This window comes from Heterocephalus glaber, unplaced genomic scaffold (genome assembly GCF_053883595.1).
Source record: "Heterocephalus glaber isolate CG9 unplaced genomic scaffold, H.glaber_assembly_v1.0 deba00001442, whole genome shotgun sequence".
NCBI lineage: Eukaryota > Metazoa > Chordata > Mammalia > Rodentia > Bathyergidae > Heterocephalus > Heterocephalus glaber.
In genome coordinates, this window is record NW_028258296.1 from 3,657,755 (window position 1) to 3,683,809 (window position 26,055).

The 26,055-nt window shown below is 50.7% G+C and overlaps 1 protein-coding gene across 13 annotated transcripts in view; it reads left to right on the top strand.

Annotated features, from left to right (window-relative positions):
• The window catches only part of Dnajc6 (DnaJ heat shock protein family (Hsp40) member C6), a 127,866-nt gene that overhangs the window by 56,187 nt on the left and 45,624 nt on the right, over nt 1-26,055 (top strand). For 12 of the 13 annotated variants that reach the window (XM_087212856.1, XM_087212854.1, XM_087212852.1 and 9 more), the window contains 4 exons: nt 20,227-20,377; nt 21,350-21,399; nt 21,496-21,644; nt 25,095-25,217. In XM_087212856.1, coding sequence (XP_087068982.1) covers nt 20,227-20,377; nt 21,350-21,399; nt 21,496-21,644; nt 25,095-25,217 — 473 coding nt within the window. Of the gene's footprint in view, nt 1-15,563; nt 15,667-20,226; nt 20,378-21,349; nt 21,400-21,495; nt 21,645-25,094; nt 25,218-26,055 lie in introns of all 13 variants that reach the window. The other variant, XM_087212853.1, reaches the window with a different exon arrangement.

Sequence of the window (26,055 nt, forward strand, 5' to 3'; positions counted from 1 at the left end):
GAATATCCTCTAAAAATCCTGCACCCATTTCAAGGGTCAGTTACCTAAAATATCAGCTTTATAGCCTCTATGAGTCTGTTTTCTGTATAAATTTTGTAGTATTTGACATTAGACTTAGTGGAGATGTTCTTACGTTTTAAATCTAGATGTTACCAACTAAAGCAATAACCAGCAAAAATAGAAACAACTAAAAACCAGAAACTCAGTCATTGATAGCAGCAATTTCTGAGTGTTTTTGACTCAAGGAGTGACTGACTTTAGTGAGTGACTGCCATTAAGATTTTCCAAGGACTGAATCATTCCAAATTCTTATTATCAGAAAACAGATTCTCTATCAGAATTATGAAATAGAATGTGATCTGTACTGTAACAAATAATTTTTAGAAGTAAGCCACAGTTGCTTTAATATTCATTAACATTATAGATTACATTGAAGAGAAATTACCAACTAAGACCTCTTTTGCCCTCGAGGCCCTGTCCTGGGTCACCGGAAGGCCAGAGCCTGGGGAGATGGGGCCTTGGGAGTGCTGCTGTCCCTGCCATGGTCTGCTCCTCCAGCTGGCTCCCCTGGCTCCGTCCTGGCTTGGGTGGGAGCTCATCTCTGCAGCACCCTTGTGCGAGCCCAGCGAGCGCGGCTTCCTTCCTGCCCTGCTCGTCCTGGCAGTTTCTGGAGGGCTCAGGCCTTCCTGGTGCTGGGCTGGACGCTGGCTTTGCGTCCTCCCAGCGCCTCCTCTCCGGCTCTTCGAGCGGCCTTCGGGCTACTGCACAAGCCCAGCCTTTGTGTGGCGAAGCCTGGCCAGCCGCTCTTTTTCTGCAAGCCCAGGCCCTCACCTGCTGCTGCCTCCACCACGCCGGACGAAGCTCTCCGAGCTCTGCGCTTCCCTCTTCCCTTTGTGGCTTAGGAAGCTCCGAGGACCAAGAGCCAACTGCAGACGCTGCCCGCTGTGCTCCAGGTGTTGTCTTTTTAAAATGAAGTCTGCTTTAAATTATCTTTCACTATTTTAAAACCAGGAAACCCAGGGTCAAAAAAAGAAAAACCCACAGAAGGCTGGGTAGCTGTTCAGGATCACGCAGCCAGGACCCAACGGCCACGCTGGCCGCTTTCTGAGCAGTCTGGGGGAGCCGGGCCAGGAGCCCTGCTCCTCTCCCCTGCAAGGTGCGCTGCCACCTTCCGTGCAGACATAGACGCCTCTGGACCTACGCATCCTTCGCGGCCTGGCTGGAAGGGATTTTTCTGGTTTTACCCATTTGTTTTTCAAAAGAGGAAACCTGAGTGCGAGGACAGGAGCCCCGTTCAGTTTTCGCCCTTGAATTCCTTGAAACCTTATCTCGCCGCCCTGGCTCGCCTCCCTCCTCCTCGTTCTTCAGGCTGCCCTGGGAGATGGGTTTTCTCGACCTTTCATTGCTCGGGTCACTCTCCTCATGGTCACTCGCCAGCTGGCCGGTGTCCCTCTTGTTTTCCGAGCTGACCGATCATTCAATCCTCCAAGTGTGGGTTGACTGCCTGGGGCCCTACAGACAGTGTTTAACTTTGCAAAGGACCCCAGACCCTACCCCACACTGTCTTAGCCTCCGTCTGTCTGCCTTGCTCCTTCGTCCCTCGCTGTCTCCCGTAAGTAGGAGGCTGGAAGTTTGGTTGCACACCGTCAAAGTCACAGCAGCGGCTTAAACAGACGGAAGCTATTTCCCGCTCATACGGAAGTCTGAACTGAAACAAGGGTGCCAAGCTCCTCTGGCTTGTGGCTCTTTGATCCTTGGGTGTTGTTTTTCTTCCTCATGATCTAAGATGCTCAACCAGCTCATTTGTTTTCTAGCCAAAGGGAAGGCAGAAAGGAGCAGGCTCCCCTCTTGTCTCCAAGAAACAGCCTTCCACTTGCATCCCAGTGGCCAGAATTTAGTCACGTGGTTACAATTAGGTGAAGGGAATCCTGGGAAATGTAGTCTTATTGTAGGAGACCACATGGCCAGCAAAAACTATTCTGCAGAAGCAGAGGATGGACTTTGGTTGCCAAATACCAGTCTCTGCCACCTCCTTTCTGTGTCAGCTGCAGGAGAACAGGCCCTGGCTCTGAGCCACTGGCTTCCTGGGGTTATGAAGTCCACTTCTAGGAAAGATGACAAAGTAGCACCTTGCAGAAATTCTCAGGGTTCTACAATGGTGTGAAATTCAGAATCTTTGGTGAGGTCGCAATGACAAAAACCCCTGTCACTTATTTGCGGCTCACTGATTATTGGCTGGGATGTGTTTAATGTTTAAAATGAGCTATCTTACTTAACTCTCACAAGAACCCCCGACTTACTAGGTTTTCTGGAGAAAAGAAGTGACCCATCGGGGCACGTGGAAAATGCACGATGGAGCTGTCGCCTGCCTGTCTGAGTGTCTGAGGTCACTGCCCAGCCCTGCCACCCTCCACATTGTGGCTCATTAACTCTTCACAAAGCCCGGGCCTCTTCTGTCTCACAATCGGACACCTCCGATGGTAGCCTGAGCAGGAAGTGCTGTTTTGAGTAGGTTAGACGCCCAAGTTGAGGGGCAGAGGCCCTGTCGACTGAAGAAGAGCTCAGCATGGACAGATTGGCAAGGGCTGTTGTCCTTGTGCAGCCTGTGTTCTCTTTTGCACGAGGACACTGAGGCACTGGTGGCTATGTGAGGGCGGGGTCTGGCCTCAACCAGCCATGCTGGGAATCTTCACTTCCTGCTGCGGGCGGGGCTGGTGATCCAGTCCTTGTGTTCCTGAGTCTGGAACCCTGGTGCTGGGCTTGTTTGCCCACCTTGCTGCACCCGGCTGGCGGCCACAGGCTCTGATGGTTCACAGACTGTTCTAGGCTCTTATTTGCCTTGCAAATAAACATACTTTTTTAAACCAAGGGGGTGGATGGGCTGTGCACACGAGTGTCAGCAGTGGGGTGCTCTGTGAGCAAGCGCTTTTCTGTGGCAAACTCTTTTCCTACCCTCCTGAGGATGGGTAGCCCACAGGCACCGGAAACCAGGGTGTTTCACAGTAACGGAGGTCTGAGGAACCGTGGGGTCGAGTGGGGGAAACTGCGCTTTCCGAATGGGTCCGTCAGGGGCATCTGCCCGAGGACCAGAAGGGCTGAGTCATGCACAGAGCCAGGGAAAGGACAAGAAACGCATGCTCTGATGGCGAAATGGAAAAGAGGCAGAAATTACACTCGGCCCTTGTTTGAGCCTTGTGTATTTTGGAGTTTGTTTGTTACAGCAGGGGAGACAGAAGCTCATTGTCAGCAGGGCCCTCCGCCCCCAAGAGCCAGCGGCTGTTCTCAGCCTCTGTGAAGCCAGGAGTAGCTTTGTGGGGTTCTACTTGGCTTCCACCGCCTTCGAGGAGGGGTCAGCAGGCTCCTGGGGGAAGTGCTGTTCTCTGCACTTGCTCAAGTTCACCTGGGGATGTGGTCAGATGGGCAGTGTTCCTTTCAGGGTCCTTTTGGGGCCTCTAAGGGGCTTTGAATATAAGAAGGCAGTGATGTTTCTGGTATTAGCAAAGTTTTATATAAATAATGAGGTCATTTTTTCCTTTAAAAACCTATTTAAGCATTTAACAGGTGGGAAATTAAACTAGAATTTTCAGAATCTCAAACGTAGAATTTATAGGAAATTGTAGGGTACTCAGAGGGTGTTCTGTTGCTGAGGAGCTGAGCTGTTCTGAAACAATACAGATTCTTTTTTTTTTTTTGGTATCGGGGATCGAACTTGGGTTCTTGCGCTTGCGCAGCAGGCAGCAAAACCACTGAGCTAAATCCCCGGCCCTGCAGATTCTTTTATTCACAGTGGCTATGGCCTCCCAGATGTGCACAGCTGGCTCTGGTCCACCAGTAACTCTCAGATTCCCACGTAGTTCCAGTCTGAGCCCTGGGAGTTGGAATCTGATGTTACTTCAGCGGTCCTTGTTGAGGATTTGACCGTACCAAGAGGTTCTTTAAAAACAAGAAGAATGCAAAGCCCCAAATTAATTGTGGCAGTTTATAAGTACACTGTGAACTTGTTCCTTCTCCAGCCTCAGTCGAGAGTCTTTCTCAGTTACAATACAAACAACAGCTTGGGGAGCAGAGCCTTAGGTACAAAACTGAGCACTGGGAAGAACTTTGTCCTCTAATCATATTGCTTTTTGGCACTGACCATGAATATAAACCATCGATACCTTTTAAAATTTGGTTTTTGAAATTCTTATGTGGACATTGTTATACTTCATTTTCACAGTTGCTGTATGAGTTGGGTAAAATTATTGTCATCGTATGGCTAAGAATACAGAAGCTCACAGAGTTAAGTGATTTGCTCAAGGTCATAACATAGCTAGCAGGTGACAGAACCAGCCCTGCCATCCAGATGTTACAGTACAAACAGCTGGAGCTCCTGAAAAACACAGTAGCTTTAAAATCTTTGAAAATACCAGTGCTATCTGTAAAATAATGACTTAGGCTTGTTTCCTTCAGGACTATTAATTTAAATATTTAAGGAAATAATGACAACTTTTATTCCATCCTAACCTTAATAATGCTTTCTATATTGTCCCTCATCCCAGAATTCCTTGGGACTATTTGATTATTTTCCCCAAGCTTTAGTCTTTAATATTGTCTTGTGTTTAATTTTGTCATGTTGAAGCCAGAGGCTGGAAAATCACTATTATGGGTTGTTTGCATGACCTTTTTAAATATAAGAGGCACAGATATTATCTTAGTTACTTTTCATCGCTGAGACAAAATATCTGACACCCAGAGTTGAAGGAGGACAGGTTTATTCAGCTCACAGTGTGTAGAGGTTTTGGCCCATAGTCGGCTGGCTCCAAGGCAGGGTGGTATCAAAGAGGAAAAACAGTTCATTGTGGGCAGAAGGCAGCAAAGCAAGCAGAGGACAACCACAGCTCTTTCTGTCCTTGTATCTTATCCAGGCTGCTTAGGGCAGGCAGCACTCACATCCGTAATCCCAGTGCCCTTGATCATAGGATTGCACCATGAATCAATTCCAACCTCACACACTCTAGATCCAGCCACCTCTGCAAAAGCCCCACCTATGACCACATGAGGCTTTGGGGGCATCTAAACACAAGCCATAACAGATATGAATAGAATAAATAAAATTATTATACAAAGTAACCAAGGCTTCAGCTATGTCTGTGTCTGAGTCATTTGTTATAAAAAGGTTCTATTGAAGATAAAACTTGAATCTCTTGGACTAGATAATTGAGAGAAAGATGGCAGTTTTCTTGTTAGGTTAATGTCCCTACTTCTTTTTTGGAGAAGGTGATAGCAAAACTGTGTCCAAAGGAAAAGAAGACTCCCAGAGAGATTATACTTGCAAAAATTTTCAAGCCAGACAGGAAAATTGCAAATATAAGATGTGACAGAAGAACTGGGAAGACACAGTCTAGGAACCTTGTAAGCCTGACAGCCCCTGGCAAGGTGGTGAACAATGGGAGGTCTTTCAAGATGGCTTTCCCAGGGGGAGCATGCAGAGTATAAGGTGCGGCCGGCCCTCGAAGAATTATTGCTGCAGGGGAGACAGCACAGACTCTAAACTGTGGAGGATCCTGAGAAAGCATCTGAGAGGCCCCAGGAGCCAGAGCATGGGCTTTGAGAGAATCCAGGGGTTCCCTGCAGGAAGGGGCTGGCAGCCTAACAGTTTCCAAGAAGGGGGGGATCCTGTCAAGTTCGAGTTCTTCCTGCAAGCCCTGGAGGGGCCGGGAAGTGTCCAGAGCTGGCTGTGGGGTCAGGAGCGGGACAGTCAGGAGGCCAGCATGGCAGGGCCTGCATTAGGCTGCCAGCTGTAGCTCATGTAAGAAGCAAGGTTGGATTTGGGCCTCGCCTGTGGAGGTGGGGGAACAGGAGACTTTCAGATTTCTTTGCATCCGCCCCTAACTTCCTGTGCCACTGTCCCTATCAGGGCTGGTTGTGGCCCAGGAACTTGAGAGATTTTACATCAGTCCGGAAGGCTTCTCTAGTAACCACTCCCAGCCCAAGCTGCTAACCCCTGGGCGTTCTGGTTCACAGGAACTAAGGGGAATGATTGTTTTTCTTGTTCAGTCCATTTTATTTTAGTCCCGGAGGAAGCCACTGTCTTAAGTGCCTGTCCAGAAGTACAGTGAGGCAGCTTCTTAAATTAGAAGGTGACAAACCTTCTTTTTTTTTTTTTTGATACTGGGGATTGAACTCAGGACCTTGCGCTTGTGAGCCAAGGACCGGAACCACTGAGCTAAATCCCTGGCCTGACAAACCTTCTAATATGTAAGCCACATAAACGTCAAACATTTTAATCCAATAATGGCACAGCACGAATGACTGTAGGTAGAATTTGTAGGCCCTTTGTTTTTTTTGGTACCGGGGATCAAACTCAGGACCTTGTGCTTGTGAGGCAGGCAGTGGAACCGCTGAGCTAAATCCCCGGCCCTGTAGGGCCTTTGTATCTATAGCTTGTGACTCTCCACCATCTACACTGTGAAATTCAAGCGTTTTTAAGGGATGGACAAGTGACCTGTGATGCAGTTCTTGCCCACCCCACCAGCCTCTGCGTAGTGTTCTCATCAGTTTAGGATCCAAGTTCAAGGTCAAAATTCACGGTGTGTGTTGAAGCAGACCCACTGGGAAGTAACGATGGCCAAAGAAAAGTGTCCTTTAATGGAACTTCTTTCCTAGTACTGGAGATGTGTGGAAGTAAGGAAGCAGCTATGTGGATATCTCGGTGGTTGACAAGTGGGGCTGCAAATGCAAAGGTCCTGGGGCAAATATATGTTGAAGGGTGGAGCAGTGTGGCCCAGCAAAGAGAAGGAAAAAAGCAATAGGAAATATGGAAGCCAATTCCTATAAAGCCTTGAAGGCCACAGAAGGACTTTGCTTTTACTCTAAGCAAGATGGGAAACCATCAGAAGATTTTCAGCAGCAGAGTGACACAATTTGCTTTACTTTTTAAAAGAACACTTATTTTTCATTGTTAACAAGACCTAAAGGAGACAGGGCCGCAGGCAGAGACACCCAGTTAGGAGCCTGCTGCCATAATTTGGGTGAGAAATGGTAGCTTAGATCAGATGGGAGCGCTGGAAGGTTGGGGGAAAGGTGGATTGTATCTCTCTGTGCATATATATAAAAATATATACATTGTATACAATGTATATTATATATAAAATACGTAACATTCTATATTTAAATATACATGAAAGTAGGGAATTTGAATATTCATAAAGGTAATATATATAAAAATAGTAAAACAGCAGAAACCCAGGTGTCTGGTGCTGAACTGTGACAATTGTCTACTCATGCTCTGTCTTCTTTGCTCTTTATCTATACCCATTCCTCTGGGTTATTGTGAGGTAGATCCCAGATATAGTATCACTTCATCCTTAAATATTCCAACATGTCTTCTTTTATTTATTTTTTTAATTTTCATTTTCATTAGTCCATGTTTAGAGTACATAATGATTACATTCATCACAGGGAGTTGGTACATGTATATAACACATCTTAATATAAGGACTTCTTTTAAAAACATTACCACAATAGCCTCATCTCATTTAAAATATAAGTGGTTCATACTGTCAGATATTCAAGTTGAGTATCAAATATTCAGTCCATTCAAGTTTCTCCCTTTTTATCAGTAAGAGTTTTTAGTTTTTTGTTCTGACAGTTTGTTTGAACCAGGATCCAAATACATTGATGTTGGTTAACATGTCTCTTAAGTCTTTTAAAGTTTCTTCTCCTTCTTTGTCCTCTTGCAATCTTATTGGTGAAAAAACAACTAATTCTTACTGTCGCTCTTCCTATACTTTGAATTTTTGGCCTGCATCCTTATTGGTGGCCATAACCTGTTCCTCTGTCCCTGGTAGTTGGACTCAGAAATTTGATCAGATGTAGAAGACTTTTTTGCAAGACTGTTTCATAGGTAGTGTTTTGTGTACGTAAAGTGTGTGATTGATTGTTAGTGCTTTTATGATCATTGCCTAGTTCTGTTGTTTTATTAGGGGTTGCAAATGGTACATTCTAGCATTCCTTCTTTGTCACGTGAAATTCTTTCATGAGGAAAAGCTCCCTCATCAGATATTTGGGTACCCTGAAGTACAGTTTATAGTGCAAAAGGCAGGAAAAAGACTTGATTCTTTTCCTTCAAAAGTTTCAGAAGTTAAATTTGGGTTCCCTAACCTTCTCCAAGGGTGGCTAATGCAGTTTCTCTTTTCCCCTGTCTCTTTATTATTATGAAGTCATTTTTAAACATGCATTTATGTTTTAGTCCTCTGTGGTTGTTGTTTTACCGGTGCTCAATGGACTCGTCTTTGGCCCATGGAGGTCTCTTACACTGGCTCTTCCCTCCTGTTTACACACCCCGTAGTCTTTGATTCTTCCCTTGCTTTCCAATATCAGGGCTCATCTTGTGCATTTCTCATACTGATGTTAGGACCTGCCACTTTTTCAAAGAACCCCAGTTTGTTTTAGAGGGAAATGGTTTTCATGGTGTGAAGGGTGCTAACTGCCCTAGGTAGCAGAGTGTAGGAATTTTCAGTGGTCAGAGCTAGAAGCTTTTTTCTTTCCCGGTACTGAGAATTGAACCCAGGGCCTTCACACTGAGCTACATCTCAAGTCCTCTTTATTTTGAAACAGGGTCTTGTTAAGTGGTCGAGGCTGGGTTTGGACTTGTGATCTCCGGCCTCAGGTTCCCAGAGTGCAGGGATTCTAGACATATGCCACCACACCCAGCTGGAAACCAGATTTTTAAAGGATAAAATATATCACAGATTCATGGTACCGTTTTCTTCCGTGCCAAAAATTCTGGTTCTCAATTACACCAATATAATTACTGATTTGTTTTATGCTCTTATACACAGTCACAGAACAACAATATCAACGCTGCTCAAAATAGTTTAAAAGGGACTTTGTACTATTTATACTAGGGTGGTTGTGGAGAACTGGCTATATTTCATTTTAGAAATTACTTTGTATCTTTGTATATTAAGGTCATTTGAAATAGTTTCTGTATGTTTATATCATCAATTTGATACTTAGTTGAGTTCATTTGGTTCATTTTGCTTTCACTTTTTGGGAGTTTGCTTAAATTTTATGTTTGTAAAACAGAATGTAGATTTGTAGTTCAGTCGATGAAGCAAGAAATCCAACAACTGTAATCCAACTACTGTCTTCTACAGCCCGCTCCCTCTCCCTCGTTTTGGGCTTGTCTTTTGACTTTGTACATGTGAGGCTATATCTGCGTGTCTGCAAGTCTCTGTCCCTACCCCCGTGTCCCTTTGCCCTCTCTTAGATAAGCAGGAGCTCTGTACGCAGCTTGGATCCTGGCATAATCTGAAGGAAGCACAGGGCCGAATTCCTGCTTCCCTCATAGGCACACATGAGGCCTGGGCACAGCGCTGGTTCTTTCACCCGCATTTCTCTCTGATCTTCAGAATGATCGCGTAGGAGATGCTGCTGTCCCCCTGCAGATGAAGAGAAAGGCCTGGGCAGGCTTAAGCGTCGTATCTGAAGACACAGCGAATCGCAGGACCCAGGTTGGGCCCTGGTTTGCAGTGCCAGGGCCACACGGCCCCGGCTCCCCATGTGTCCCTGAGACTGCGGCACGGGGCTGAGGGAGGCTGTGCACACTCGGTCTGCCCCGCCCGTAAGGCCCCAGGGTCATTTTGCCTCCGCACCTGTGGACAGTGAACGTAGGCATCTCATAGGGTGGCAAAGAATTCAGAACAATGCCCAGGACACAGGCGCTGTTCAGATGTTAGCTGGCTTTTGTTACTGCTTGTTATTTTAGGAGCAGAATTGGAGAATCCTTTTACTACGACAGCTGGGCCTGCAATCTCTAACCCACTTGCCTCGCCTTCAGGGAGCTCTTGGGCAAGAAGCTGTGTCCCCGGTCACAGTGGGGCAGCTGGGCAGTGGTCAGGCAGCCGTGGGGAGGGAGGACAGAGACCTTGCAGCTGGCCGGTCTGCTGTGTGAGGCCTCGCCTTGCTCTGGGCAGAGGAAACAACAGGACCAGTCAGGCTCTGGAACGCTTCTGTTCTCCAAACAGCGCCGTCCTTAGAGGCAGCGAAAACTTTGCTCCGCGCTCAGCTGCTGGGGCCTTCACCAGTACTGAGTGGCACAGAGCACAGGTTTTACTTTTTCAATCTTGAGACCGGGTTTCCCTGAGCCACTAAATGGCCCACCTGTGCAAGCTGCAGCCGTCCCTGCCCCTGGACCCCAGCAGCCAGGGTGCATCTCTTCTCCCACCAAGCACAGAAACAGAAACGGGATAGAAAAGGGCTTGGGATCTAGAACCAGAAAGACCTGCAGCCTGTTCTGGCCCTGATGTGGGTTTGGCTTGTGACCTTTATCTAATTATTTCCCTTTGCTGGCAGTGGGCTTGCAGATACTCACCCATGCAGGCTGCCGGAAGGATGAAACGGGATAATCTATGTGGCTCAGGTTGGCCCGGAGCTTGCTATGTAATGCAGCCTGGCCTCAAACTCACAGTGGTCCTCCTGCCTCAGCCTACTGAGTGCTGAGATCACAGGTGTGCGCCCCCAGGTCGGCATCTGGAAGTCTGTGTTTTTAAGCAGGCGCCGAGGTTATTTGGAGGCAATGGCTGGGCTGTGTAGACTCAGGCCCCAGGTTAACCTTCGGCCCTGGCTGCACCTCTGCTGCAGGCTGCTCAGCTGTCAGCCTCTCTGAGCTTCGCGTCTGCCTTGTGCTGGGGACCTGCTCGGCCTCAGTCACTGGGTCCCCATTGGATGGGTGCCCTGAGGGACTTGGGGAGGACTGGTCTCCCAGGCTCAAGTGACCCCAAGGCTGCTAATGCGCCCAGTTCTGCATAACCCCGCCTCCTCCTTTGGAAGAGAACAGCAAACCTTCAAAACTCACCTGCTGAGCCAGCTCTCAGTTTGGCTGAGGACACCCTGTGTCCCTGCCTGTTGGCCCGCAGGTGAGGCCCTTTCGTGCCTGACTTTGCAGCCCCAGGCCAGGGCCTGCAGCGCTGACCCCTGTACCTGGGCCCTTGCAGGCACTGAGAAGACCTCCTGCCTCTGGTGGCAGATGTGTTCCTCTCGTCACAGAGGCTGCAAGCCCGGGTTTGCCAGTGCTGCTGTGTTTTCCTGGCTCCAAGGGGGGCTCGGTTACGGGAATGACTGCAGTGTCCGTGGACTGGTTCTGGGGAAGGTGGAGAACACATTGCAGTTTGGCTTTTTGGGCCCCTGCCTTTTCCCTGTCCGTGCTCAGCTGTCACCTTGGGGTGTTTGTGGCCAGTGACCGTGAGAGTCGCATCTACGCAGCTACTGATCCCAAATCCTGTGGCCCTAATTTAGCAAAGAGCATCTGGGGCCTGTGAGTGGCCACTGTCACAGCTGGGCTGCAGGTTCCCTCCTGTGCCTGCTGAAGACTCAGCGGGTCGTTGCCACTAATTTGTCCCCGCAACCGATGTTGTGCAGTTTCCCCCTGCTGGGTGTCTGGGCTTAAAAATATGCTTAGATCCTACTCGGAGCAGACATCAGGCCAGGGCCTGCTTTTCTACTCTCTGGCAGGGCTTTCTGCCTTGCCCATTTCCCTTCATGTTTGAAGCTTTTAACAAATACGCAGGATGCAGCAAAATGTCACGAAAAGGACATAGGGCTTGGAGCAGATGTGAGAAGGAGCCCTGGCCACATCTGCATTTTCATCCCAGGTCTTGCTAGGGACAGGATGCCTGTGCCTCTCCCTCCCCACACCGCTATGTGGGACCTTCCCCCTCATGTGCTGGTGTGAGGGGCTTCTACTGAGGGAGGTCTCAGGGCAGAGACAGCTGTGAGCCAGGCCCGGACCTGCAGCACCTTGACCTGGTGTCTACAGCTGCAGGAAACACCCCCTGTCACTTCAAAGCCACAGAGTTCGTGGTATTTTGCTAGAGCCCCCAGAACAGGCTGAGACGGGTCCTCAGCTTGCTGCTCTGCTCACTGGGATGCTGGGGCTCCCCAGACAGCGCTGCTGTTGGCCTCAAGTGACGTCTGGGCTCGCAGGCTGGGCCAGCAGCTGGCAGGGGCATACGTGACGCTACTGCCCTTCAAGGTGCAGTGGAGACTGGTGTGGAGGGACAGAGCCCTGGCTGTCTGGAAGGATTCAGTCCAGCCCGTGCCGTTTCTGGGTTTGCCCTGCTAAGTGCTGCGCGTACATTAGGGCTGTCTTCTCACTCTGTTCTTGTTCATTTGCATCTAATTCTTTCTTATGGTTTTCAACAAAAGCCTCACCTTTCTACACATGCCAGGAGGGACACAGGGTGCAGTCCACCTTGGGACAGTACCCTCCTTCCCGCTCTGAAGTGGAGATCTCGAGCCCCATTTCTGGGTCGAGTGAGGATTTCCACATGTGAGTTCTCGTCCCAGGGCAGACAGAAACACCATGGACTGCAGGGAGCAGGAGAAAATAAATGCTGGAGTCACATCGGCCAAGTGTGACGAGGAGCCAGAAGCTGTCTTAACCTGGGGGCAGGGTGGGGCCGACTGCTTGAGTCTCGCACTCTAGCATCTCTGTAGCCGGTCAGGGCACAGCCTGAAGGGAAGAGGTCACACAGCTCTCCTGACCCGGCCTCCTGCTATGAAGGGCTGATGATGGAGGGGTGAGGGAGGAGTAATGCTAACGGCCACTTTTTTGTTGTTATTGAGACAGGGTCTCGCCATGTAGCCCAGGCTGGCCTTGAACTCACAGAGATCCTCCCGCTTCAGCCTCCCGAGTGCTGGGATGGCAGGCATTTGGCACCATACCCAGCGCAGTAATGGCCATGGGTGTATGTTTGTTCTCTTAACAAGGGTCCTCTCGAAGCTGAGGTTCAGGTTATGGCAGGGGCTGTGACTGGACCATGGTGACCGCTGCTCCCTGATGTGGCCAGGCAGCTACCATGCCAGGGAAATCATCTGCATCTCCTTGACCACACCCAATTCTCAGCCTCATGGGCCTGGCATGTTCCAGTTGTCTTCATGCAGCCGAAGGAGCAGGTCTCAGAAGAATAATCTGGCAGGCTGTGCTGGGTCCAGAATTCAGCTAAGGCCATGATTTCCAATTAAAGGAGCTTCATGCCGAGATGGAGGCCGCGTCAGGAATCCTGCTTTTATGTTAGGGTTTGCACTGTCAGGATGTGCAGTGAAGCCAGCCTGTCTTGCAGGACGGTCGGAGCATGATTAATCGAGGAGCCAGCACAGCTGGGTGACAGTGGGGCCCGGGGAGGAACCCGGGTCTTTGCCTGTGAGCTGGCTCCCGGTGAGGGCTCTGATCCCGGACCCTGTCCTGGTTCTGGGCTGCTGTGGCATTCAGATCTGCACGGAGAAGCCCCAGCAGACAGGAGCTTCCTGAGTCCCGAGGTTGGGTCTGCGGCCCACTGGGTTAATCTTTGTCAGGGTTGTGGGGAGGCACTGCGGGCCTTCTGCCTGCTCAGGTTATAACACAAGGAAGTGGTCTTTCCACTGAATCTGCTCGAGAAGCAGACTTTTCTCTGGGTTCTGTTTCCTTTGTGTGTGTGTGTGTGTGTGTGTGTGTGCGCGTGCGCGCGCGCGTGTGCGCATGTGCATGCGTGTGGGTCTGCAGCGAACCCCAGGCCTTTGGGGTTCAGCCCGCGCCCCCTGTGTGTGGCGCCCGGCCTGGGGTGCAGCTGGGCCGACCCGCCCGGGGCTCAGTCTGTACGCACGGCAGGAGGCAGTGGCCTCGGCTGAGCCTTTCCCCGCGCCCAGTCCAGAAGCCAGGATTTAGGTGGTTTCCGGTGGGTGCCCTTGAGCCGAGCACATGAGGGAGTTGCAGACTCTGCAGAACTCCCTGGGGGTCCTGGGCCGCCGTTTTTGCCCCTGGATTCCTCATGCAGTGTCGGTTCCCGTGCAGTCAGCGCTGGGATGCGTCCTGCTGTGTCCGCCGGGCCTGGGGAGCCCGCTCCTGCGGTGACCTGGGGTGGGGACATTTGGGGCTCAGGTGCGCGGTGATGTTGTGATCAGAGGCGGAAGGGCTTCGTTGGGATGGATTCTAGCATTCGAAACCAAACTTGCAGCAAAGCGTGAGGCGTCCCGGGAAATCCGCTCCCCTCAGAGAGCGGCTCTGCCAATATTCTTGGAAAGCAGCTGGAACGACAGTTAGGGTCAACAGCTATGTCAGTGTGAGGACCAAATCCTGGGCGGTTTCAGAGAGTTTGGTGAGAATTCCTGCTCCTTAGCTGGGCCTTCAGGCCTCCTGGGGGCGAGCAGCGCTTGGTGCCACCCATTCCTGTCCGGCCTCCTGGTCCCCCAGCGCCATGAGGGCGTGGAGCTCCGGCTCCAGCTCCAGCGTGCACCTGATCAGCGCCTGGCGCACCAGGCCCCTCAGGGCCCCGCCCCTCTCCCCGCCCCTCAGGGCCCCGCCCCCCTTCTCCCCGCCCCCAGAGCCCTGCCCCTCCTTCTCCCCGCCCCCCTCAGGGTCCCTCCCCTCCCTCTCCCCTCCCCTCCCCCTCCCCGCCGGGCCCAGAGGCCCCCTCCCGGCCGCCTGGGCTGAGCAGTGGCCTGGTCTGCCTGTACCTGGTGCTCAGCGACCACCTTCCCTGTCCTCCCGTCTGCCCAAGACTTGGTGTTGCTCCCTTGGCCTTCAGCTGTGCTCCCAGCCTGGCCAGAAATGCTCTTCAGCAGGAGAAAAGAGAGCGATAATGCTTGACACTAACCTCCATTGTTCAGCGGGAGGAGTGGCAGGTGTGATCTTATTTTTTGTGTACGTGGACACAGAACACAAAATGTGTGTGTGTGTGTGTTGGTATGAGCACACAGAACTAAGGATGCAAAGATGTGCAGTATCTAAAATGTCCACAGCCAGCTGGTTATGGTGGCGAACACCCATCATCCCAGCACTCGGGAGGCTGAGGCAGGAGGATCACCATGGGTTCCAGGCCAGCCTGGGCTACATAGGGAGACCCTGTTTTTAAAAAAATAAAGTCAACAACAGCTACCGTGTTTGTTTCTGTGTTCTGTTTTCTTGTGTCTTATTTACACTTTCTTGGTTTTAGTGGAGCTTAGGTATAAAGATCACAAAGGAGCCTGCTGCTTGGGTCACGTTTGCAAAATCCAGATTCAACTGTTGGGAGTAGACAGAAACTGTTCCAGGCAGCTCTTGCTGAGGCCTGGATTTTCTTGGTGTGAGGTCCCTTTGAGCAGGGTGTGTGTTACATGTGTAACTGAGGCAGTGCCAAGTTCCACGTTGTTGATTAAACATATGGTTAGGATGACTGAAACACACAGTGAGTGCATGCATGTGTGGAAATTTGTAGACTCTTTCCATTTTGCTATGCAGTTGATTGCACGTCAGTGGCTACTAGAAAGGCCTAGCCAGACTTTTCAGAAAGAGGAGGGCGATATTCTGTGGAAATAACTCCAAGGAGTCCAGAGGAGCTGCTGAAGAAGGCTGTCGTCCCACAAGCAGATGGTTCCCAGCAACCCTGTCCTGGTGCCCTGTCCTGCATGTCCTGGGTGGCCCTGAGCGTGTACACCAGCTCGGGGCTGTGGGGAAGCAGCTGTCACTCTCAGCACCAGTCCAGTGCAGGAGGGTTTCCCTGGCTTCCCAGCTGCAGCCCTGGGGAGTCACAGGTGGTCATCGCTGTCCGTCCTCCTTTCTGCAGGGGACCTCGGTGGTGTCATCTTTAAAGTAGCGGTGAAGATAGGATGAGTTCCTGAATGGGCAGGAAGTGGATTGGTGCCCAGAATGCAGGAGGCATTCAGGAGGTTTGAGTTGTTGTTATTGTTGTTCTCTGTTTACTATAGCACCTGAATTCTTTTTTTTGGGTGGGTACTGGGAATCGAACTCTGGACCTTGGGCTTGTGAGGCAGTCGGTGGAACCACTGAGCTAAATCCCCAGCCCTATAGCATCTGAATTCTTTCTCTAAATGCAAATATTTTTCTTTTACAAAAATGAGATTGTACAATGCATGTTTTATATTTTGTTTATTTTTCATTTTGTCCTTTGTCGTAAGTATGGCTTTTCTTTCCTCCCTCTTTCCCTCCCTTCCTTCTGTCCCTTCTTCCTTTTCCAGTGCCAGGGATCCAACCTATGGAACCCAAACGCATCCCCACTGCTGTACCTAATAAACCTTTGCTTCCAGACATTGAACTTGAGCTTAATTATCACATGTTATGAAACATTGTTCTTTTGACTTTTTCAATCATTCAAAAATATAAAAGCCACTGTTATTCGCAGACTATAAAGAAGCAGGCAGTGGAGTGGAGTGGATTGGATGCACTCATCATAGTTTGTCAGACCCTGGTATCTGTGGTTGCTGTTTCCTTCTGGTGTCACTTTCTCCCTTCCCCTCTGTTGAGTCTGTTTTTGAAGCCTCTCTGCCTTTTCTCCCAGTTGGCAGAGGCTGAGGTGCTGACTTTGTTACTTTTCTAGTTGCTCAGACAAAATACCCAACACCCAGAGTTAAAGGAGGAGACGTTTATTTGGCTCACAGTTGTAGAGGTTTCAGTCCGTAGTCGGCTGGCTCTGGGGCAGAGGGGCGTCACAGAGGAGAAACAGTCCATGGCAAGCAGGCAGGTGGGAGCACATCAGCCCTCTTTCTGTCCCTTATATTTTATTCAGGCCACCTGTGCTAGGGTGGATGTAGCACTCACAGCCTTAATCCTAGCCAGAGCTGTGCCCAACCAATCAGTGGACTGATTTAGTCATCACACACCCTTGCTCCCAGCACCACGCGCTCTAGACCCAGTCTCTCTGAAGAGCACACCGTGCCTGCATGAGGCTTTGGGGGCATCTGTACACAGCCGGCACAGGCTCAGAATCTTTGCAGAATCTGGGCTTTAGACACTTGGTAGCTCAGCAGGGAAAGCCAGACACCCATCTAAGAACCGTCAGAGCAAAGTCTTGCAGTGCCCTTCTTCCCTTTTGGTGTCCTGGCAAAGGTGACATCAGGTCGGCGTCTGGGGTCACAGATGGGCCCTGGCAGGTTCTGCTGGTTCCCACATCCGGAGGCCCTGAGAACTGAGCCTGGAGCAGAGTGCAGCAGAGTCTGAGTTCCAGATGGTGAAGGACGTCCATGCCCTGCGCAGGCGGGCGCCTCTGAGTCCCGGCGTGCAGTAGGGTCTGAGGGGTGCTGGGATCTCAGTCTGTGTCCCCTCAGAGCAGTGAGGCCTCAGAGGCCGAGGTGGCGACTTGGCGTGCAGATGGGGGAATTACGAGTGTTTACGCTGCGCCGAGATCGCTGTGTTCAAAATGAGAGCAGCAGATGTTTAATGGGTGCGTGTGAAGGGGACCCCATGCCCTCTTTCGCAGAGGAGTAGGACAAGAGACATTTTTCCTTCTTGCAGCGTGAGTTCTGGGCTGTGGAATATCCCGCTGGAGTGGAGGGCGGCCGAGGCCCAGCTGCCTGCATGGTGGTGTGGGCCTGGCTGCCCGACAGACCAGGGACTTAGCTGGGTGCTGCTTGTGGGGACAGCTTCGGCCCGGAGCAGCTGGGGAAGGGCATGAGTGGAGAGGGAGGAGAGGATGGCCCAGGGAGCAGTGGCTGTGAACAAGGCAGGACAGGGTGGGACTGACCCGGTGCAGCTGGAGGTGGTGGATTCGCCTCAGCTTTGGGGTCGTGCAGACCTGGGTTTTGATGGCTGGCTGATCAGCCTCTTGGCTGAGCTGGCAGATGAGTGTCTCCCTTCTCCGAGCCTCCATTGCTGCACCTATGAAGCTGGGAGAACAAACACTGGTGTGGTTGGAGCAGAGAGCAGAGCCCCCTGTGCAGCAAACATCGTGATGTTGATTATTCCCCCGCACCCATCATCCTTTGGGACTTCCCATAGTGCCTCACTCCCACATAGCCGCCGTGGGAGGAGCAGCTCAGTGGTCAGGATGCAAACCCTTGGCAGGCAATGTGCACTTCCTGGCGTGTGGATGGGCATCCCAATGGCGCAGAGGACTGAGTAGGCGTGTGAAATGTGATTTAAAAGGCATCCGTTTCCTCAGTACCAGGGAATCACAAAAGGGCCTGTAACAGGCCCCCTTATCTTCGGGGAGTGTGTTCCCAGACTCCCAGTGGATGCCTGAAACCCTAGAGAGTACTGAACCCTCAGTGCCAGGGAGACCACACACACCCTACGCTGCAGGGGACCCCCTTTCCCTGCAGAGAAGTACTTGGCCTCAAATACCAATTGTGCTGAGGTTGACAGTCCCTGGACGAGAGCTCACGGTGAGGAGCCAGGAAGCACCATAGTGTGAGGCTGCAGGGAAGAGAACCTGCATGATCCGGCGAGTTACACCCGTGGGCAGCCCACGCCCGCAGGCCCAGAGCGCCCACCCGCCGCTCGGAAATGTATCTTGTGATGGATGCGAACTGTTGCTGGGAGGGCCAGCCAGGGGACAGGTCTGTCAGTGCCACCAAAGACGGAGGCCCTGGGCCCTGAGCTGGGCTGCTCCTCTCTGGAGCAGCGTGGAGTCCTCAGGTGCAGGCCGCACTGGTCACACAGAAGCTCCGGTTCCCACCTTGCGAGAGCGAAAGGCCCATTTGTACTTCTTCCCCCCGAGAAGTGTCTGCTCGCACCATTTGCCCACTTTTAGACTGGGTCTTTTATTCTGGGGAGCCTAATTTTTTTAGTTCTTTACATTTCCTAAATATTAGTGCTCTGTCGAGGCGTAGCTGGTAAAAATGTTTTCCCGTTCTGTAGGTTGTCTCTTCACGCTGTTGGTTGTTTCCTCTGCTGTGCAAGGCCTCGGGGAAAGAGAAACCTGTCTACATTGTTGGTGGGAGGGAGTATAAACTGGGACAACTCCGTGGAAATCAGTGTGGAGAGTCCCCAGAAAGCTAAAACTAGAAATAACACTCCACCCAGCTCTTCCTTTCTAAGTATAAAGAGTTAGACGTCACGTTGCAGGGATCCACGCACGCCCACGTTTACAGCAGCACAACTCACAATAGCTCAATCTTGGAAGCAGCCTGTGTGTCCATCAACAGATGAATGGATAAAGGAAATTGGTATTTATGCACAGGGGGCCACTGCTCTGCCACAAAGAAAGATAAACTGAGTCACTTGTAGGAATATGGGTGCACCTCGAGACCATAATGTTAAGTGAAGTAAATCAGACACAGGATCTTAAACATCACATGGTTTCTCTGATATTTGGATTCAAGAAACCCAAAGTATAAATAAAGAATAAAATAAAAGATAGACAATAGGAAATAGGGAGACAGATCTTTTGCAAAAAGGAAGATCAAGAGATGCAGAGAGGGGGCCGGGGATGGAGCTCAGTGGTGCCGTCGCCTGCCTCGCAAGCTCAAGGTCCCGAGTTTGATCCCAGGTACAAAAAAAAAAAGAGAGAGAGAGAGGGAGTGGGGAGGGAGAGGATAGGGATAAAAAAGAATGAAAATGTGCTCTGTACGTGCGCCAGCTTCACGCAAGGGAGGCAGCCATGACGCACTGCAGACACGCACCAATAACAAGTAAGACCCGAAGAAGCAAACCACTAAAAGGATCAATGAAGCTCTCCGAGCAGTATAATTTCTTTAATTCAATAGATCTGAAATCTCTCATTTCAACATGTAGTCAATAGATCCAAAATACTATCATTCAATATATTGAATACATCAACAGATCTGAAATTCGACAGATCTAAAATACAGTGGACCTTCCAGTTACAACTGGCCTGACGTACGAACAACTTGGGTTATGACTGGAATGTTAGTTTTAACTTATAACCGAAGTCTTCAGTTATGACCCGAATGCCGGCTGCTTGTGCTTCCAGATGGTCTCACATGCAGACTTAACCCTTAAAGAGTCAGGAAGGAACAGGACAGCATCTCCTGTGTGGGGCTCACTGGGAAATCCCGGGCCAGTGTCTCCCTGAGGACCCTGAGATCTGCCTGTGCGCAGGAGAGAGACTCTGAAGGCTGTGTAGGTGAGCCTGAGCCTCCACTGACCAACCTGAGTTACAACCAGCCCTTGGGAACGGACTGAGTTCATAAGGCAAGGGTCCGCTGTACTGTCATTTGAACATGTGATCCATGTAAAGATATTAACGGGCTAGTTTAATCTTCCTTTCAGCACCAAGCCCTTGGAATTTGCTGTGTTTTACCCTTGCAGCGGGTCTCAGGGAGGACTCGTGTGTTCCAGGTGCCTGGTGGCCACCCGTGGCTGTGGGGTGTTTGTTCCTGTCTCGAGGGACCCCTGGATTCCCGAGGGCCGGCAGCACTGCTGTTGCCAGTGGATGAGTCCGGAGAGCGGACAGGACTCTGCAAGCGCTAGGAGCCAAGCAGGATGGGGTCTCTGTCACCAGTGCATCCCCCCTTTCTGTCTCCCCGCAGGTGCCTCGTCCCCCGACATGGAGCCCAGTTATGGGGGAGGCCTTTTTGACATGGTGAAGGGAGGCGCGGGGAGGCTCTTCAGTAACCTAAAGGACAACTTGAAAGACACCCTGAAGGACACCTCTTCCCGAGTGATACAGTCTGTATCCAGGTGAGCATGCTGCCAGGCTCTCGGCCTGGCGCCTGCTTGGGTCAGTGTCACGGCCGTGCTAGAGCCGCTTGCATCTGACGTGCTGGGGCTGTCACTGCAGCTGAGAGTCCCGAGGGGCTGCAGCAGGGCCTGGGGAGCTCAGCTCCCTGGCACTTTGGTGTGATGGCTGCTGCTGTCACCGTGGGCCCAGAATCAAAGTCCTGGGTTCCAGTGCAGGGTCTGCACTGGCTCCCATGGGGCTGCAGGTGCCCTAATCAGTTCTCCAGCTTTACCTTTAGGCACTGATAGGAGTGGATGTGTGGCATGAGGACTGAGTGAAGTAATGCACAGCATGTCTGAGTGAGCAGTGGCCCTGGACTGTCATCGAAACAGCACTTAGTGTACCTTGCTGGTCGTTTACGGCTTACTTAGTGGGAGAAGTTTACTTTTACTTTTTCATTCTTCTGCTGTATGCAAATTCTTGCAAAAAAATAATGTGACAGAACTCTAGGGTTACTTTATGTTTGAATATATGGCTTGGAATCAGAAATTCAAATGTCAAGTTCAGTATGTTCACCAACATTTTCATATTGGCTTCAAGGCAACATTACCCCCTTTCCTGCAATTCCTAACCAGGACCTTGGTAGGCAGAAAAAGTGTCATTTGTTTTGTTCTCAGTTGTTTTTTCTCTTGCCCTTCAGGGAAGAGATTTCCATGTAGGCAGAGAGGCTGGAACAGCCAGTGTTAATCACTTAGCAGAGATTCTGTTCCCAGACTCCTCTGTTTAGAAAGCAGCCCCGGGAGGCTACTGGAGCCAGAGGCGGCAGCTGTGCCCTGGGTGTGGCTGTCTTCTCTCAGGGCTGCTCTGAGGTGTCTCCAGTGGACAGAGTAGGGAGGGAAGTCAGACTCGCTGCGGAGTCGGTGTGCTAGAGATCGCGGGGAAGTCCTGGTGTGGACCATCTTAACCAGCGTCCTTGCCTGCCTCTCTTTCAGCTACACGAAGGGAGATTTAGACTTCACTTACGTTACCTCCAGAATTATTGGTAAGTTTCTCGTGGTTATTAACTTCTCTTTGGCCCAGTTTCTAAATGCGGCTCATGGAAACAGCAGCCCTGCCTCACCTGTTCCCTTTCTTGCAGTCATGTCCTTTCCCGTGGACAGTGTCGACATAGGATTCAGGAATCAGGTGGACGACATCCGAAGTTTTTTGGATTCCAGACATCTCGACCACTACACAGTCTACAACCTGTCACCCAAGTCTTACCGGACGGCCAAGTTTCACAGCCGGGTAAGAATTCCAGCTCTGGAATTGTGTTGCTAAGACACCACAAGGTCTTTTTCCCCTTTAGAGGCACCCTCCAAGCCACTGCCGGGAGACACAGGAAGCCGAAAACTCCAGACCCTGGACTGTCCTGTCCACGCAGTCCTTACAGGGCGGCTAGGGGTACGGATTGGGTCTGCACGAGGAGGTCAGATGCTGGCAGGACCACAGCCTGGCTGACTGAGCTGTCCCCTAGGCTAGGCCTCCGATCGATTGGTGCTTAGCTGCTCCTGGCATGTGGCTCATGAGGTCAGCGTAGGGGTTGACCTACAAAAACAAGTTGGCGTGAGTGGTTCCTCGAAGCCACTTTGGGGCTCTGTTCGTGCCTTCATGTTTTTCCTCCTCCTGACAGAGCACATACTTTTAAAAAGTTCTAATTATATGTTTTCCTCATGGTGCATAATTACATATCAATTAAATATATAATTATGGAGTATTTAAATTAATATTATTTACTTGATGGAGTGAAGGATTCTGGAGCTATTAGCCTATTGTGCTGAGAATAATCTAGCCAAGTTTTAGCTGAGACTCAGTATAGACACTGACATTTGGAGGGTGGCTGAGTAGCACATTGTTTTTAAAACCTTTCAAACATTGCCTAGGAAAACAGATTTCCTATACATTTACTTTGGTGTAATCTAAAAACCCCAGCAAATGGATTCACCTGTTTCTTCTTTAAGATGGTGTACATGTAGACAAATTTTATTGTAAAAAGAGATTGCCAAACGGGGTCCATTACTTTATTCTTTTTTTGCTTTTTGAGATAGGGTCTCACTGTGTAGCCCAGGTTGGTCTTCAACTTGCAGTGATCCTCCCGCCTCAGCCTTCCTTTATTCTTTCGCTCATTCAGTCACTCAGCAAACACCTGCAGAGCACTTGTCATATGCATGACAGGTGGGCCCTGAGATTCCAAGAATGAAGAAGTTATTATCTCCCTTCTCATGGAACTCAGGGAGATAGAAACCACCCACTCAGTACAGCTTGACTGTAAGCCAGTGCTTCTGTATACGTGCTGGACTACACTACTTAATTCTCACAACCTTGCAATACTCACTGTACTTTACGCACAAGAGATCCAAGGCCTGGAGAAGATAGTACAGGAATAAGTGATGAATCCGATGTGAAAACCCAGCCTGCGGCCTGAAGCTTGTTGCTGTACGGCCAAAAGCTATGAAAGATGAAAGTAGATAAAGAGATGAGTACAAAGATGATGGTCGTCAGAGATAAGAGGACACTTGAACTTGGGTTTTGAAGGGTTAGTAGAAGTTTGCCAGGTATATGAGTCAGCTTTCCTGTTGCTGGTACAAGATACCTGACACCCACCACTTAGAGAAGGAGTGGTTTATTTTGACTCACAGTGTCAGAAAGTTCAGTCCGTGGTTAGGAGAAACAGCATGGTGGAGCACAGCTGCTTAGTGCATGGCAGCGGGGACTCAGAGGACAGGGAAGAGCTTGGGAGGGACCCACCCTCCAAAGGCTCAGCCACAGCATCGCTGGCCACTGGGGCCCAGCTCCTGAGGGCCCACTCAGCTCTGGATTAATCCACTGGTGTAAGTTAGCGCCCCGCCATCCAATCCATCACAACCTGCTCAACTGGCAGGAAGCAGCTTGTGCTGATGGACATTTTGTAATTCTGATAGCAGAACACATCTTCCCCTTTTCAGGCAGCAAGGGACTTCCATTCCCGAAGAACGCATAACGGGGAATGTACACATCAATGGGGCTTAAGTTAGCCCAGAGCTGGGTCACCCTGGGGGCCCCATTTCATAGACGCCCGGTACCGCCACAGGCACATGGACCCGGGAAGTCCTCTGCCACCACCCTAAGCCATAGGAAAGGTATAGTTAACCCAGAGTGGGCGCGTGCACCCGGGCGGAGCCGAGCCTGCCTCGCGGGCCTGAGCCTTGGGTTAATTCTCCCTGGCCTGGGGAGGCCCGGCCTGCGAGGAGCCCGAGCTCACCCAGGCTGCCGGTGCTCCCGCCGCGGGCGCCCCCGGTGGCACCGCCTTTGTAGAACCCGCTTTGTGAGATTCCTCTCCGGACGCGCGAGGCCCGGCCGTGCGTGCCAGAAGTGCGGGTGCCGACTTAAATGCCCGTCTCCACGCTCAAGTCCCGGTCCACACACCTCCCTACCACCGCCTACCATCCGGGGTACCACCCTGTGAGCCTCCCGTGCACAGGTCTTCCGCCTCCGGTCCCCTGAGCCCCTGACCCATGTCTACCCCATCGCTCGGTGGCCTGACCTCTGCCATCCCTTCCTTCAGCTCCTCGCCCGCCTTCCACCGGCCACCCTGCTTTGTGAGCCTGAGAGGCCTTGGAAGGTGAGCCCTGAGAGCCCTTTCCACCCAGAGCCTTCTCCCACCTTTCTCAGGAGGCCTGCAGCGATGCGGCCCTTCCGTCTACGCTCGTTCATTTCTTGTACAAACAGAGACAGATCTGACTGACCTCAGAGCTTCGCACTGGCAGCTACCTGATAACATAATAATAACAACAATACTAGTGATTCAGAGCTATTGACCACTTTCATGTGTCGGCTACCGAGCTGAGCCTGGAAGTGCATTCTCCTGTAATGTCCATAGTCACGCACCCTGCGCCACATTTTATGAAGGAAGGAGGGTGTAAGGGTGTTGTGAAGTTTCCCAACTCCGTTTATTAGCTAGATTAGTAAGTATCTTATGTGTTGGGGCTCCCGCCCAGTACCGAGGGGTTGGCCTCCTCCCGGATGCTCCCGAGGCCCGGTGATTTCTGTGTGCGGACCCGGGCAGCAGTGTGGCTCTGGACAGCTCGGCCTGAGACTCGGTTCCCTCGCCTTCCACCTGGGGTCCTCTTGATACTGTCTCACCTGCCTGCCGGGCGGAGCAGGGGAAGCAGCGCTACTGGGGCGCAGCAGGAACGCTCTCCCACGCCAAGTGAGTAAGAGTGCCGAGTAAGTAAAGCTGTAAAAGATTTCCCCTGTGGAGATCTGGGCCCCTTTATTCAGAGAGCAAAATGAGACCCGTGCCTAAATCTGCCCCGGCTCCCTCTACAGCGCTTTCCGTGTCATCGTAAGAGCGGAGATAGAGTTAGGGACAGCGCAGGATTTCTGTGATGACCCTAGAGTTAAGCATCTACTGGGCAGGTAAAACATTTTACTTAATTAAATTCTGTGTCACGTAAGGATAGAAAAAATCCACATGTGGGGTAAAAACGGTCTAGTTCAATTTAAAATATTTTTCTAATTGTACTTTTATACCTTTACGGAAACAAGATTAATTTAAAAATCACCATATTAATTAAACGCCTTTTCCTTCTGCATGTAGGCCCTGTTCCCAGCTCGGCTTGGCTGTTTGGGAAGGCCAGGCCCGGTCGCTTCCGGGAGACCTGCGTGCTGGCAGGAAGTTGCTGGAGGGACTCACTTCCTTTCGCTGTGTCCCCTCAGGTCTCAGAGTGCAGCTGGCCCCTCAGGCAGGCCCCCAGCCTGCACAACCTTTTCGCTGTGTGTCGGAATATGTACAACTGGCTGCTGCAGAACCCCAAAAACGTCTGTGTGGTCCACTGCTTGGTGAGTGGCCATGTCCTCCGGGGAGAAGGGTGGTGAAGTACAGACGCTCTGTGGTGAGCGGCGGGCGGGCGGGTGACACTGGAGCTCACACCCCCTACTGAGGCCTCCTCAGGAGTCAGGTAATTTGAGGGATGGAGAAGGAGGGGAAATGTCTTATTTTTGGCTTTTTAAAGCTTGAGTACTGGTGGGAGAAGCCAGGGTGTAATGTGGGAACTCTGAAATGTGCTAAGTATTAAAAAAGAGGTAGAAATAAGAGCTGTGAGTGCTCAGGTAATAATGCATCGAGTTTCGTGTAAAATTGGTATAAAGGTAGTAGCACATTTATTTTTCTTATATTAATGTCTGGATAAAAATGAGAGGAAAAAGACACAGACTTGGAAGTAGTGACACAGATAGGCTGTCTTTTGGAGCAGTTCCCAGTGGAACGGCGGAGTTTTCTAGCCATTGGCTTCCCAGAGTCCTTTGCTCCAACCCTTCTTCTCAGGCCTCCTTCCTGTCCTTTAAAACTCAACTTCCGGTGAGATCTTCAGGACGTGAGTATTTTTTCCCCAACACAGGTATTCTCACTATGAATGCAAATGTCTTCTGTGGCTTTGAATACATGGCATCATACTGAGTCTCTTTGGTTTTTTGTTTTCTTTTGTTTTTTTGATTTTGGTTCTCTTTGTTTTTCTGTTAGACTGTTATCTTGCAGGAAAGAATGGTGCCTTTTGCTTGAACCCTTGTGCCCCAGGCATGAAAGGTTTGAATAAATGACTGAGTTCATAAAGAAAGGGATGCGTAAATGGAACCTGGGCATAAGAACTGGGAATAATTCATTGTGCCTCAAAACCTCAGC